Source organism: Panthera pardus, unplaced genomic scaffold (genome assembly GCF_024362965.1).
Source record: "Panthera pardus isolate Hobbes unplaced genomic scaffold, ASM2436296v1 HiC_scaffold_21, whole genome shotgun sequence".
Taxonomy (NCBI): Eukaryota; Metazoa; Chordata; class Mammalia; order Carnivora; family Felidae; genus Panthera; species Panthera pardus.
The window spans coordinates 43,834-57,734 of NW_026526777.1; the positions used below are offsets into that span (position 1 = coordinate 43,834).

Sequence of the window (13,901 nt, forward strand, 5' to 3'; positions counted from 1 at the left end):
TAAATACACATTTTTTTAAATATTTAAGAGTTATTTTTTAGTTTCTGCACCTTAGACCAAATTTCTTAAGCTGCTGAATCTCTTCCTGGAGAAGAGAGGGGCTGTCCCACAGTGCCTGGGTGGGGTGGGCGGGACTGCCAGGAATGAAGCCACCTTGTGACTCCGAGTAAATCCCCAGGGCAGGTGTTGGGGCCAGTGAGGTGCCAGGAAGGAGTGTGTTTGACAGGTCTTGACATTACTGCCCCAGGAGCAGGAGTTCTAGACAGGATTGGGGACAAGGCTGAAAATTGTAAGAGTGGCAGACATCAGAGAAAAGGAGAAATGAAAGAGGTCATAAGTCACCTCACAGGACCTTCATGGGCTTCATGTGGAGAAAGCCTAATGGGGCACAAGGCAGGCTGGACCAGGCCCAGTCATGGTGGGGCCAACTTTTCACAAAGTACTCAGCACTGAGGGATTCCAGTTTACCGAAGTCCCTGAGGCTAATCCCAGAAGGGGAGGAGAAGACTCTGGTCCGTTGCAAGAGGGAAAAGAGGAGAGACACACTTCATGTAAGAAAGTGGCTAAGGCTCCTGCTCAGGCCAGGGCACCAAGCTGGGGCTTGCATTCCACTCAGAAGATCAATCCAGTTGGAACGTCTAAAGCTCTGAAGGTCCAGGAAGGAGCTGTTTATGAGACAAGCTCTAAGGGCCTTGAAAAAACAAAAACAACCACCCTTTCACTTTACCTGTGGGGAAGGTGGCCATTTTCTGGTGCCATGAGCCCATTCTTTCTTTAGCATTCCAGAGACTAAAGCTCATGTGCACAGAAGATGAGTGTGTGGAGCTCCCCCGCACACAAGGAGTAAGCTTAGTTAATATGAGGACCTACTCCTGCACCCAGCTGCAGAAACAAACACTAGAGGAAGGTGATGAAAACTCAGGTCACATGGCCACCCCAAAGGAAGTCAGTGGAGGTGTCCACTCCCCCAGCCTGTATCCTACTGCAAAGAACAAGGAAAAGAAAAAAGGTTTCCTTAGCAGGGATCAAGGGGCATCTCTTCCCAGCCTGTGAGAGCCCCAGAACTGGGGAAGTCCATAACCCTGCGGATGAGATGGTGTAGGTGAAGACTTGCACCGTGTGTGAGTCCCAGTCACCATACTCCTAGCTCAAAGCCTGTGCCAGGAGTCATTCAGGCCCTCCCCAGGCAGCTGGGCCCATCAGAGACTCCTCCAGACTGAGTGGGAGCCCAGACAGGGCAGGTGTTGGGGGTTGTATGTAAATACAAGCAATTGCTGCCCTGCAGGAGATGGCAGGAAACCTTGCAGAGTTCCTTGGGGTCCCCAGGAGAATACACCCTCACTATGAACTGGTTTTCAGTAAGGCACACCATTTTTTAAGCTTATTTTTTTTTAGTAGTCTCTACACCCAATGTGGGGCTCAAACTCACAACCGTGAGATCAAGAGTCGCATGCTATTCCAACTGAGCCATCCAGGAACCCCAAGGCACTCCATTTCTTGCTCTTAGGGAACAGATTTTGGAAGGAACTGGTTATTCTCTTAAAAGGGCCACATAACACTTTAAATTGATGAATTCTGTGGTTATGTGAACAATATGTCAATAAAACTGCTTTTTGTGGGGCGCCTGGGTGGCTCAGTCAGTTAAGCTTCCGACTTCAGCTCAGGTCGTGATCTCACAGTCCGTGAGTTCGAGCCCCACGTCAGGCTCTGTGCTGACAGCTCAGAGCCTGGAGCCTGTTTCAGATTCTGTGTCTCCCTCTCCCTCTGACGCTCCCCCATTCATGCTCTGTCTCTCTCTGTCTCAAAAATAAATAAACGTTCAAAAAATGTTTTTTTTTTAAACTGCTTTTTGGCTTTGGGTTTGGGTTACAACAAGACTGCAAAGACATTTTATGACAAGGAGGATTCAAAACAGACCCTCTATTAGCAGATATAAGCAGATGCTTGACCAGCTGGGAATTTTTTTTATGAGAAAATTGCAGCACATTTTTTCAGAATAGGCAAGGCAAAGAGCTATCTTGAAGCAGTTTTCTTTTGCTCTGTTGGGCAATGGTGTTGGGATGCCTGGCCTCTAACCTCCAGTGCACACCTCCAGCAGTGTCTTTGGTCAATTGGGGGTAGGGAGTGGAATCTCCTGGAGATATGAGGCAAGACATATGGGGTAAGATATTTACCCCATCCAGATCCTAAGGCTGGAAAAGTTTCCTGAAGTCAAATTACCATGAGGGAAAGGGAGAGAGGAATGCCAGGGACAAAGGAGACACAGGGACAGTAAGAGCTGCTGAAGGAAACTCTTCCAAACTTCCTGTGTGCTTTGGGTAACAATGCTGAATCATCAGAATAGGAACAGAATTTGTTTGCCAGCAAAGAGCACCACCAAGCCTGGGCTTTATAGAGGGTTTCCCAGAAGGGTGATAAAGAAATATCATCTATGGAATTGTGCAAACTGACCTACACCAGCTCTTAAAGCAAAAAGAGGCAACCTCAAAAGAGGCTGCTGCTGTCTGTCCACCAGTCATGAGGGCAGAATTGATCCCAGAGCCCCATGGGTCTGAGTGAGCACTTGGTTCAAAAAGGAGATGCCAGGCATCCTCCTAAAAGGGGATGTGGGAGGGGTTTCTGGGTGGCTTGGTCAGTTAAGCCTCCAATTCTCGATTTCAATGATCTCACAGCTTGTGGGATTGAGCCTTGCATAAGGCTCTGTGCTGTCAGTGTGGAGCCTGCTTAGGATTCTCTCCCTCTCATTTGGTCTCTGCCCCTCCTTGCTAGCTCTGTCTCTCCCTCTCAAAATAGCCAAATAAACATTTTTTTTTATAAAGGGGGGTTGTGGGAGCATGAGCAACTAAGTGGGAAAATTAAAAATACACCACTGTCATTGATTCATCAAGTCATACCTGTGGCAGTTCCTTGGAAGACTCCCACCTGTCTCATGGGTCAATTGACTCCCCTGGAATTGGAGCCAACAGCTTTTTTAGACAGTAGCTGCAATTGTGTCAAAAGTTTGGTTTATGGAGATGAATGTGACATTGACTATCAAATGTCTGTGCTGGGGTGGGCTGAGATTAAAGGAGTCCTACAAGACACCTTCAAACCCTTGGACAGCACAGAGTGCTTGGCAAAATACTCTGGAGGAAAAAGAAGACAAGCAAAGCATTTTCTGAATTTGTTGAAAAGTTAATTCTCTGTGAGACCCAGGTTAGATAACAGAAAGAGGAGGTGCATCAGAAATGAATTTTGAGGTCACAACCTCAGACTGTGAATTTCTAAATTTCTGAACCTTTTCCCAGAGGAGGGGACTCAAGAGTAAGAATGTCTCCAGAGCTCTAGAGTATGGCACCACCTATGCTGCTCCTAGCCTGGGAGTTCCAAATGCAGGCTGGGGAAAAGGCTCTTTAGCCTGCAGAGAAAACAAAAACATACCAGCAAGTGAGTGTGTTTTCCAGTAATGACACTGATGGGCTCAGGAGAAGAACTAAGCCCAACTTGGCTGGAGCACATGATTAAAGTTCTGTAAGAGTAACGTTATTCAGAAGGAGAAATGAAGGAGGCAATGAAATGCATAAGCAGGAGTGCTCTGCAAGGTATTCATTTACTTCATGCCTCCAGTGCCTCCAGAGTTCACATTGCTTCTCATTTATGTTTTCTTGTCTTATAATGCTGGCTAAGGCCTCCAATACAATTATTCAATACAGTGGTAATGGGGCATCCTGTATTATTCCTGGCATTAAAGAAAAATGTCTAGGGGTGCATGGGTGGCTCAGTCAGTTAAACATCCAACTCTTGATTTTGACTCAGGTCATGATCTCACCGTTTTTGAGATCAAGCCCCTGGTTGGGCTCTGTGTTGACAGCAGAATTCTCTTTCTCCCTCTCCCTGCCCCTCCCCTGCTCACACACACTCATGCACATGCTCGCTCTCGCTCTCTCTCTCTCTCTCTCTCTCTCCCAAAATAAAAAAGTAAACATTTTTAAAAAGAGAGAAATGTCTAATATTTTTCCATTAAGTATGATATTAACGATTCAGTCTTAATAGATGCACTTAATCATGGAGGATTCTAGAACCAAAGCAGAAAAGAAACCCAGAGCATACTATTTTGGTTAGATATTTTGCTCTAGAAAGCACAGGGTTAAAAAAATGTGCCATAGCTAAACAAGATGCTGAGGAAGCTGAAATGGATGGAGTCTTTGCTGGGACTAGGTCAATGAGGAGCCTCTGTATTGGTATTGGTTATTTTATCCTGTATTGGCTGCAGGATAACTCCATGATTTCTGCTGTTAAACAGGCCTATTAAGGAGAAAGAAGAAAAGGCTCCTGTCCACTGAAAGGAGGATGGCTACAGATCATTGGAAAGAGTTGCTGAAAGTCTACACCCTGACCTGAGCAGCCAGTCCAGACTGTGATTTTGCAAATCAGAGAATTAGTCACATGGGAACTTCCACAGCCCCTAAGACTGGGGAAAAGGCTACCCAACCCAGGAGGAAGGGAGAATTGTCAGTGGAACAACCCCTAAATGCTTCGGGAGATCAAGATGCTAATCCTCTTATTCTATTGTTGATGTCTGGAGGATTGCTGACGCCAGAAAATAAAAAAATTTAAAACTTAAAAATTTAAAAAAACAGGTAATTCAGGCCCTGAGGCATGCCTGGTGATATCCTGGACAAAGGAGAGGGGCCCAAGTGAAAAGCTCATTCTGACACCTGCTGTGTCAACCCTGGATAGCAGAGACCTGGCAGCAAAGAGGCCAGAGAGCAGAGGAAGGGCTGGCCTTCTGCAATCTCAGGGTGGAAGCCCACTAGAAAAGAGCATTTCTGGGTCTTAACCAGTGTTTCTTCCCTGCAGACAGTCAGGGATCCAAGCTCTGCCACTTGCCAAGTTAATAAGTTTTGTCATGTTCTTAACTTCTCTGAATCTCCTCATATGTAAAATGGAACTAGTAATTACTTCTCAAGACGTCGTTACAAGACATGAATGAAATAAACTATCATAAAGTCTAGGGCTGAAAACCACAACTATCAGCAAATATATCAGGTGCATGTCAAAATTCTTGTTTTAATTCATTAATGAGAGAATCAGCAAAGAGTTTTAAAAGCTGATTTGAAGAGTATTGGAGATTATATACAGTCAGGAAAGGAATGCCTAAGTAAGACTCTTCAGTTAGATAGAGGACTCAACTTTCAATGGGGTGAAAAACCATGACAGGGGCTTAACATCTCTACTAGACTATGAAATCATAGCACCACGTCAAGCTTTATCCATTAAGCAAATATACTGTGCTGACCATGTTACATTTTCCAAAAGTGTCAGTTGATGGAAGATTAACAAGGATTAAGATCTTGCTTCTATTCAGAGAGACTCTAGCACAAGATCAAAGATTTCAGCAACCACCATTTTGTCTTTTCCAGGTTCAAGATGACTTTTTCCCTTCACACTGACACCCAACAGGAACCCAGTAAGTGTTGGCAGCTTTCCATGCCCTCTTCACCCCATTTTAATTTAGACTGAATTCCCCAGATCAGGGGGCCAGAGAAAAGGCTAGTATCTGGACCCTCCCAAGTGGAGGGAGGCATGGGGAAATCTTTTCCATTGGAATAATCTCTTTTGTTCAGATGCTAGATAACCAATTGCCCAATTCCAGATCCTCTCCACTCCCTTTAGGAATTTTGTCACAAACATGAGGAATTTGGCTAAAGTCAGGAGCCTTGGGTGGAGAACATGAGTAGAGAAGCAGATTTCAGACAGGTCACCCTTATAGCCCGGAAATCTCAGCGGCCGGATCTGCCTCAATAGGTGAGCCAAGGTCTCCTTGGTGGACTCAAACATTGCATGAGGTTTCCTGCTAAACAACTTATTTCTCAACTTCCCACTACCTTGTTCTTCTTTTGCCACTGGGGAAACAGGAAACCAAACCACCTTTCTCTGGGCTACAAGCCCTGTCTGACTCTGTCCAGTGATTCCTGTCATGGGCACAATTTGCTTATTAGTCATAAGCTTCCCAGGACTGCCTCCATAACCTCCACCTCTTTCTCCAGGATGCCAGTGCCAGCTGGGCCACCTCCCCTGCCCAACCATGAGCTCAGGTATCAACTGTTGACAGCTCTGTGTCAATGTGATTCTTCACAACCAGTGGCCCATCACTTATGGTGAAACTCCAAAGGGCACTCTGGGCCACCTTCCCCATGCTCTCACCAAGCTGGCTTAGAAAAGCAGACTCGTTGGGCTTTCAGATAAATGCAAATGATTAATAATGGTAAATTTCTGCCCAAGGAATCCATTAACAGAGATTCTAACAATCCATTAACAGCGAATTAAAGGCACTGGGATATGTCTTCCCCACCCTGACTCAGGCACACACATGCACACCACTGCCACCATCAATGTGGATGATCATGAGGCAAATCGAATTTCTCTCCCATTTTGTGCACTCTCCCATTATGTTTCCTAAATGCTGAGTGAATCTTGGTGTAGAGCTTGGTGAACCCTGTAAACCTTTCCCATCTTCTTTTGCCTGGGCCATGTTTGGGCCAGCAATTCACCTTTTTTTTTTCTTTTTTTTTTTCTTTTTTTTTTTTTAATATATGAAATTTACTGTCAAATTGGTTTCCATACAACACCCAGTGCTCATCCCAAAAGGTGCCCTCCTCAATACCCATCACCCACCCTGCCCTCCCTCCCACCCCCCATCAACCCTCAGTTCTCAGTTTTTAACAGTCTCTTATGCTTTGGCTCTCTCCCACTCTAACCTCTTTTTTTTTTTTTTCCTTCCCCTCCCCCATGGGTTTCTGTTACGTTTCTCAGGATCCACATAAGAGTGAAACCATATGGTATCTGTCTTTCTCTGTATGGCTTATTTCACTTAGCATCACACTCTCCAGTTCCATCCACGTTGCTACAAAAGGCCATATTTCATTTTTTCTCATTGCCACGTAGTATTCCATTGTGTATATAAACCACAATTTCTTTATCCATTCATCAGTTGATGGACATTTAGGCTCTTTCCATAATTTGGCTATTGTTGAGAGTGCCAGCAATTCACCTTTAAAGTACCTCTCAGAACTACATCATCTCCATTTCTGCAATGCAGAGAGGGCATTCGCACTCCTGACAAGGCAGAACCACTTGCTTTGGGGTTGGATAAAGCTGTCCTTCAAGGACCTGAGAAGGAAGCAACCTTGTCCCTGAGCCCTCTTTCCCACTTACCCAGCAGAAACCCATCTTAGTGTGCAATGATATATCCCTTCATCCCATTCGGATTCCAATCTTTTATTATTTGTAATCAATTTTTCATTGAAGTATAGTTGACACACAATGTCACTTTAGTGTCAGGTGTACAACGTAGTGATTCAACATCTCTGTATTTGTGCTGTGCTCACAACTGTAGCCACCATCTGTCACCATACAATGTTACTATAATACTATGGACTGTATTCCCCCATGCTTTTATTACCATTACTTATTCATTCCATAACTAGCAGCCTGAATGTCCCCTCCCCTTCACCTATTGTGCCCATCCCCATCTGGCAACCACAAGTTTGTTCTCTGTATTTATGGGTCTGTTTCTTTCTTTTTCTTGTGTATTCATTTGTTTTGCTTTTTGGAATCCACATATAAATGAAATCATATGATATATTTCTGTGTCTGACTTATTTCACTTATTATACCCTCTAGATCCATCCATATTGCTGCAAATGGCACAATCTCATTCTTTTTCATGGCTGAATAATACTCCATTGTGTGTGTGTGTGTGTGTGTGTGTGTATGCCACATCGCCTTTATCCATTCATCTATTGATGGACACTTGAGCTGCTTCCATACTGTGGCTATTGTAAATAATGCTGCAATAAACATAAGGATGCATTTGAATTAGTGTTTTAGTTTTCTTTGGGTAAATACTCAGTAGTGGAATCACTGGATCGCATGGTATCTCTATTTCTAACTTTAGAGGAACTTCCATACTGTTTCCATAGTGGCTGCACCAGTTTGCATTCCCACCAGCAGTACACAAGGTCTCCTTAAGCCCCAGTATTAATTTTCTCCTGGCCGCCAACCATTTTCACCAATATGTTAGCTGATAATAAAGCTGACTAGTAATTAAAGCTTTGGTTGATGGATACAAGTTTAAGCTGACCTTTTCCTACTCATTTGTGTTGTTATGTGATTAAAGTTTACTACAAACAAAAAGCCCAGTGATCTGCAGTAAATAATCTTCAGCATTAGAAGCCAGTTAATCTGAGTGGCATCTTGTTGTGGAAGGGGGGTGTTGTTCCTCCTGAAATCCTGGGGGAATTGGCCACCTTCTCTTCTCCCCTTGGACACAAAGGTCTTCTGGCTTCTCAAAGAATCCCTTCTCCCCCACCTGACCCCCACAGAGTTGGGTTCCTCTTCAGCCCAGGCTGCTGGGGTCAGAGGCACACAATCACCCCAGAGAGGGCTGAAGGGTCCCTGCTCTGTTTATGAAGTGACTCAGTGCCTCCCACATGCAGAGGGACCCCAAGCCAGCCTCCGTGTCCCAGAGCACAGTGCACCCTCAGCTCCCAGAGCAAGAGAGCTTGGAAGGGCTGTGGGCAGCTGGAGAGAGCCTGAGAGAGCAGCGCACGTCCCACAGAGTCCAACCACGCACAAACAGCAGCAATCATAGAAACGGTCCAGCCTTCACTGCTAAAATCCAGCAGCTAAGACAAGTGTTCTTAACCTCTTAGGGGTCTTGGGCCCTTTCAAGAATCTGATGAAAGCCATGGAGAAATGTGCTTATTGATGCAAACACTCAAAATTTTGCTTTCAGCTCCAATTATATTTCAGAGATGCATAGTAGACCAAGTTAAGAACTCTGAGTTACAGATTCTCATGGCAGCACCTTACCCCCTTCTCCATCACTAACACTACTCCCCCATCACCTAAGTGGACACAGAAGAAAATTTCCCAAGGCATAGCCTGGAAATTCAGCTTGGGGTTGGGTTCTGGTGAAAGGCACCCATTCATTGCTGGCCTTCCCATTTTACCAGACCCTTGGAAAATCCAGAGTGATGGTTGGGAGGTTATTGTAGATATTCTCTGATCAGCAGAGCATTCACCGCCCCCCCTCCAGGGCAGCACCCTATTCTTTGAGTTGAGTTTTAGGAATACATTGGCCTATTTGTCCATTTCTTTATTATTTCATCACATTGGGAGGCTGGGAGCAGAACAAGAAGGAAAGCTTCAAAAATTTCCAAGGAGAAATTGCAAGTGTGGGACAAGAGAACTGTTAGTGTTACTTAATGTAGGACCCTGAACAACCACCTACCATCACACCACACACAGAATCAGTCTCTCTCTCTCTCTCTCTCTCTCTCTCTCTCTCACACACACACACACACACACTTCTACTACCTCCCTAATTTCTCAAGAGTCACATCTAAGATATTTTTCTCAATATTAAATTTTAGTTTGGAAAGCAGGATGAGTTTTCCCTACATCACTCTATTCCCATATTACCCATTTGGGAACAATTAAGAAAATCATCAGCTACAAGTATCATGGGCTTTTCAGAATCCTTGAGTCCTAGAACCAATTTCTCTGGACCATGGGATTAGATGAGATGAGAATAGTTTGGGGAGAACATGGGGAGGAAACCAGATGAGTGGAAAGCACTGAAGGTTTGTAAGAGACGGGGAGTGGGGACAATAGAGGTTTGGTTTAGTTCCTTTGGGTTTTCCAGCCCTCCCTCCACCCACTAGGAACCTCATCCCACAAGAGAAAGGCAAGACACCAAAAGAGGCCTGAGGTATCAACTACTTTATTATTTTGCAAGGACAGGTCCAGGGCCCAGCCCCAGGGCCCAGGGCTCTGCTACTCTCGGTGGATATCTTCATGGGTTGCCACACCCACCTTTATCACCAGTATGAGGAACTCTTCAAAGTTAATTGCACCATCACTATTGACATCCAACTCTTTGAACCAGGTGTCTGCATCCTTTTTCTGTAAAGAAGAAGGAGAAAGCGGACAGAGTGTAAAGACTTTGGCAAGAGCTGAGGTACAGCTGTCTACATAGGGTGGTGTGGAGGACCAGTGCCTAGGGCTTCATCAGCCAGGCAGAACCCTGACCACACCCAGCCCCTCCTCACCTTCATGTACCGAGGACACTCTGTCTCTAACAACTTCTTCAAATCATCCCTGTAGAGGGCATGGTAATTCCCCTTCTCCAAGGAGTATTTGTGGTAAACGTCAATGAGGGAGTTTATAGCAGTCTCCAGTTCCGTCAGCATGGTGCCCAAGGATCTGCCCCACCTGGAACACAGAACACATGGGGAATCCCAGGGTGGGGAGGGTGCCTCTGTCTCCAGCAGAGTGAAGACTAGGGGGACACTCATTACCCCCAGCTGTTGGCTTTGTCCTGGTCTGCACCATTTAGGTAACCCAGTGGATGGCTGTGCTGATGGGAAGGAAGGGCTGTGGGAGGGGGAGGGTCCACACACAGTGCATGCCAGCTCTCCCTGTGCCCTCACCCAACCAAGAGTGCCAGAGGACTGTTCCGTCTCTATCCCTATCTCACCAACTTCCTCCAGGAGCTCTGGATCGAGCTCCAGACCTCCCTGATATTTCTCTCCCCTCTCATAGAAAAGGCAGCTTCACTTCCAGCCCTCTCTCCTGTGGGGGCCCAGCCTCAAAGCATGGAGCCAACCGAAGCAGTCCTACTTACCAGGTCTCCCTGAAACAGAGTTGACAGAAGACATGCAGGGCTGAGTGTCGGCTCCCTTTTATAGCAGCCAGGATTTGGCCAGCTGCCAGGGCCATGCAGAGGCAGCTGCTCCCTTCCTGGGTTGCCACAGCCTCTGGTTTCCCAATCAGGTAAATGGGGCAATCACTGCACAGAATGAAAGTTTCTGATGAGAGGTGGAGGTGGGGGCGGTGGGTAGTGGAAAGAGGAAGGCACTTGCTAGGCACTAGTGCCCAGCAGGAGAAACAAGAAGAGGCCATGGTGAGGACTCCTTTGGTGGGCCCCTGGTATCCTCTGGCTTGGCCAACCAGGATGCCCACTCCTGAGTCCCCCTCGCTGTTGCTGCTGCTAATCTTGTGCATTGTGGCCTGTCTGTGCATCTCTGAAATATAATTGGAGCTGAAAGCAAAATTTTGAGTGTTTGCATCAATAAGCACATTTCTCCATGGCTTTCATCAGATTCTTGAAAGGGCCCAAGACCCCTAAGAGGTTAAGAACACTTGTCTTAGCTGCTGGATTTTAGCAGTGAAGGCTGGACCGTTTCTATGATTGCTGCTGTTTGTGCGTGGTTGGACTCTGTGGGACGTGCGCTGCTCTCTCAGGCTCTCTCCAGCTGCCCACAGCCCTTCCAAGCTCTCTTGCTCTGGGAGCTGAGGGTGCACTGTGCTCTGGGACACGGAGGCTGGCTTGGGGTCCCTCTGCATGTGGGAGGCACTGAGTCACTTCATAAACAGAGCAGGGACCCTTCAGCCCTCTCTGGGGTGATTGTGTGCCTCTGACCCCAGCAGCCTGGGCTGAAGAGGAACCCAACTCTGTGGGGGTCAGGTGGGGGAGAAGGGATTCTTTGAGAAGCCAGAAGACCTTTGTGTCCAAGGGGAGAAGAGAAGGTGGCCAATTCCCCCAGGATTTCAGGAGAAACAACACCCCCCTTCCACAACAAGATGCCACTCAGATTAACTGGCTTCCAACACTGAAGATTTGTGGTACATCTCTTTTGTTACAAAACACAAAGCACAAAGAGCCTTGGAAAATGCCTATCAGGAAGGTGGTGCACACAACCCACCCAGTCTACAGACACGGAAGTAGACGGCCAGGAAGGTGAGGCGGTTCACTCAGAGTTTCCCAGTGCAGAAATGTCATGGCCCAGAGAATCATGCACCAGAACATGACCTGACAAGAACATGACTCTGCTGGGAAATCTCTCTGCTTCCTTCATGCATTCAACAGATATTTACATTGTGCCTCTCCAGGTCATCATCACCTCCTGGGGGAAGTAGATGAGATTAGCACCCTCTCCTTCATGTTTCCATACCTCTTTGGGCTCCATTATATTGTTAACTTTATAGCTGTGTAACTTTGGGTTAATTACACTCTCTGTGACTTAGTTACCTCAATTATTAGGAAGAGATTAAAAATAGAGTCTACCTGCAGCCTACGGAATGGGGGAAAATATTTGCAAATCATTTATCTGACAAGGGGTTAATATCCAAAATATCTAAAGAACTTCTACAATTCAACAACAAAATTACCCTGACTGAAAGATGGGCAAAGGACTAGAAGACATTTCTCCAAGGAAGATATACAAAGCCACAGTGAGGTACCACCTCAGACCCAAGTGATCGTGAGGGTGTGGAGAATTTGAGACCCTTGTGCACTGTTGGTGGGAATGTAAAATAGTGCAGCTGCTGTGGAGAACAGTGCGATGGCTCCTCAAAAAGTTAAAGACAGAATTACTATGTGATCCAGTAATTCCACTTCTGGGTCTATACCCAAAATAATTGAAATCAGGGTTTCAAATAGATATTTATACATCCATGATCACAGCAGCATTATTTACAATTGCCAAAAAGTAGAAACAAGCCGGTGTCCATCCAAGGATGAGTGAATAAATAAAATGTAGTATATACTTAAAATGGAGTATTATCAGCCTCTAAAAAGGAAGGTAATTCTCACACATGCTACAACATGGATGAACCTTGGAGACATGATGCTGCATGAAATAGACCAGACACAAAAAGACAAATGCTGTTTGATTCCACCTATATGAGGTCTCTAGAGTAGTCAAATTCATAGAGACAGAAAACGGAATGGTGGCTGCCAGGGCCTCAGGGAGGAATAATGAAGAGTTAGCGTTTATTGGGTTAGGGTTTCAGCTGCAATATAAAAAGAGTCCGGGGCACCTGGGTGTCTCAGTCAGTTAAGCGTTCAACTCCTGATTTCAGTTCAGGTCATGTTCTCACAGTTTGTGGGTTCAAGCCCCACATTGGGCTCCGTGCTGACAGTGTGGAACCTGCTTGGGATTCTCTCTCCATCTCTCTCTTCCTCTCTCGTGCTGGTTCTCTCTCTCACTCTCAAATAAATAAATAAATAAATAAACTTTTAAGAAAGACAGAGTTCTGAAGATTGGTTGCACAACAATGAGCACATATTTAACACAACTGAACAATACACGTAGATGGTAAATTTTATATATATATATAGCCACAATTAAAAACTTAAAAATGTTTAAATGCTTCCTCCTAAAAAATTAATGAAATCTACCTTATAGTGTTGTGAGGACTAATAACAAATGAAAAATATTTATGATTTGCAGACTTTTTAAAGTTTATTTATTTATTTTGAGAGATAGAGAGAAAGAAAGCAGGAGCAGGGGAGGGGCAGAGAGAGAGAGGGAGAGAGAGAATCCCATGCACGCTCTGTGCTGTTAGCACAGAGCCCAACGCCAGGCTCAAACTCCCAAACCGTGAGATCATGACCTGAGCCGAAATCAAGAGTCGAACGTTCATGGGCTGAGCCACCCAGGCGCCCCTGTGGACTTTGTTAATATATATTATATTTTAATAAACAGTTTACACAAAGGATGTGTGACGTACTTAGCGCACTGCAGAGCTAGCACTGGGTGGGTACACACTGGGACGACTGCTCTCACGAGTGCCTGACTCCTCAGCTGGGCTGTGAGCCCTCAAGGACCCAGAATGGACCATCCATCTCTGCCTCCATAGGACCCAGCACAGGGACTGGAATACATACTAACAGCAAGCAATCAATAATAAGAACAAATAATAGCAAAAAAAAAAAAAAAAAAAAAAACATTTATTGGGCTGTTACCACGTGCCAGGAACTGTTGTACGTGCTTTACCTACATCAATCCATTTCTCACTATAAACTATGAAGTTTGTACTGTCATAATCCCCATTCTACAGATGAGGAC

The 13,901-nt window shown here is 45.4% G+C and overlaps 1 protein-coding gene across 1 annotated transcript; it reads right to left on the minus strand.

The window, feature by feature from the left end:
• Positions 1-9,753: 9,753 nt before the first annotated feature.
• Positions 9,754-10,800, minus strand: S100A8 (S100 calcium binding protein A8). The gene is made up of 3 exons (XM_019431219.2): positions 10,673-10,800; positions 10,098-10,260; positions 9,754-9,951 (listed from the first exon to the last, which is right to left on the minus strand). Exons 1-3 carry the CDS (start codon positions 10,765-10,767, stop codon positions 9,823-9,825), a joined length of 387 nt encoding a protein of 128 aa, XP_019286764.1. The 5' UTR covers positions 10,768-10,800; the 3' UTR covers positions 9,754-9,822.
• Between the last annotated feature and the right edge of the window lie 3,101 nt (positions 10,801-13,901).

Excerpts from the sequence above, each read along its gene's own strand:
- S100A8 (XM_019431219.2), bottom strand. The coding sequence starts at position 10,767 with ATGGCCCTGGCAGCTGGCCAAATCCTGGCTGCTATAAAAGGGAGCCGA. Across the intron at positions 10,261-10,672 it reads CTCTGTTTCAGGGAGACCTG|GTGGGGCAGATCCTTGGGCA; the intron begins GTAAGTAGGACT and ends TCTGTGTTCCAG. Across the intron at positions 9,952-10,097 it reads AGTGTCCTCGGTACATGAAG|AAAAAGGATGCAGACACCTG; the intron begins GTGAGGAGGGGC and ends TCTTCTTTACAG.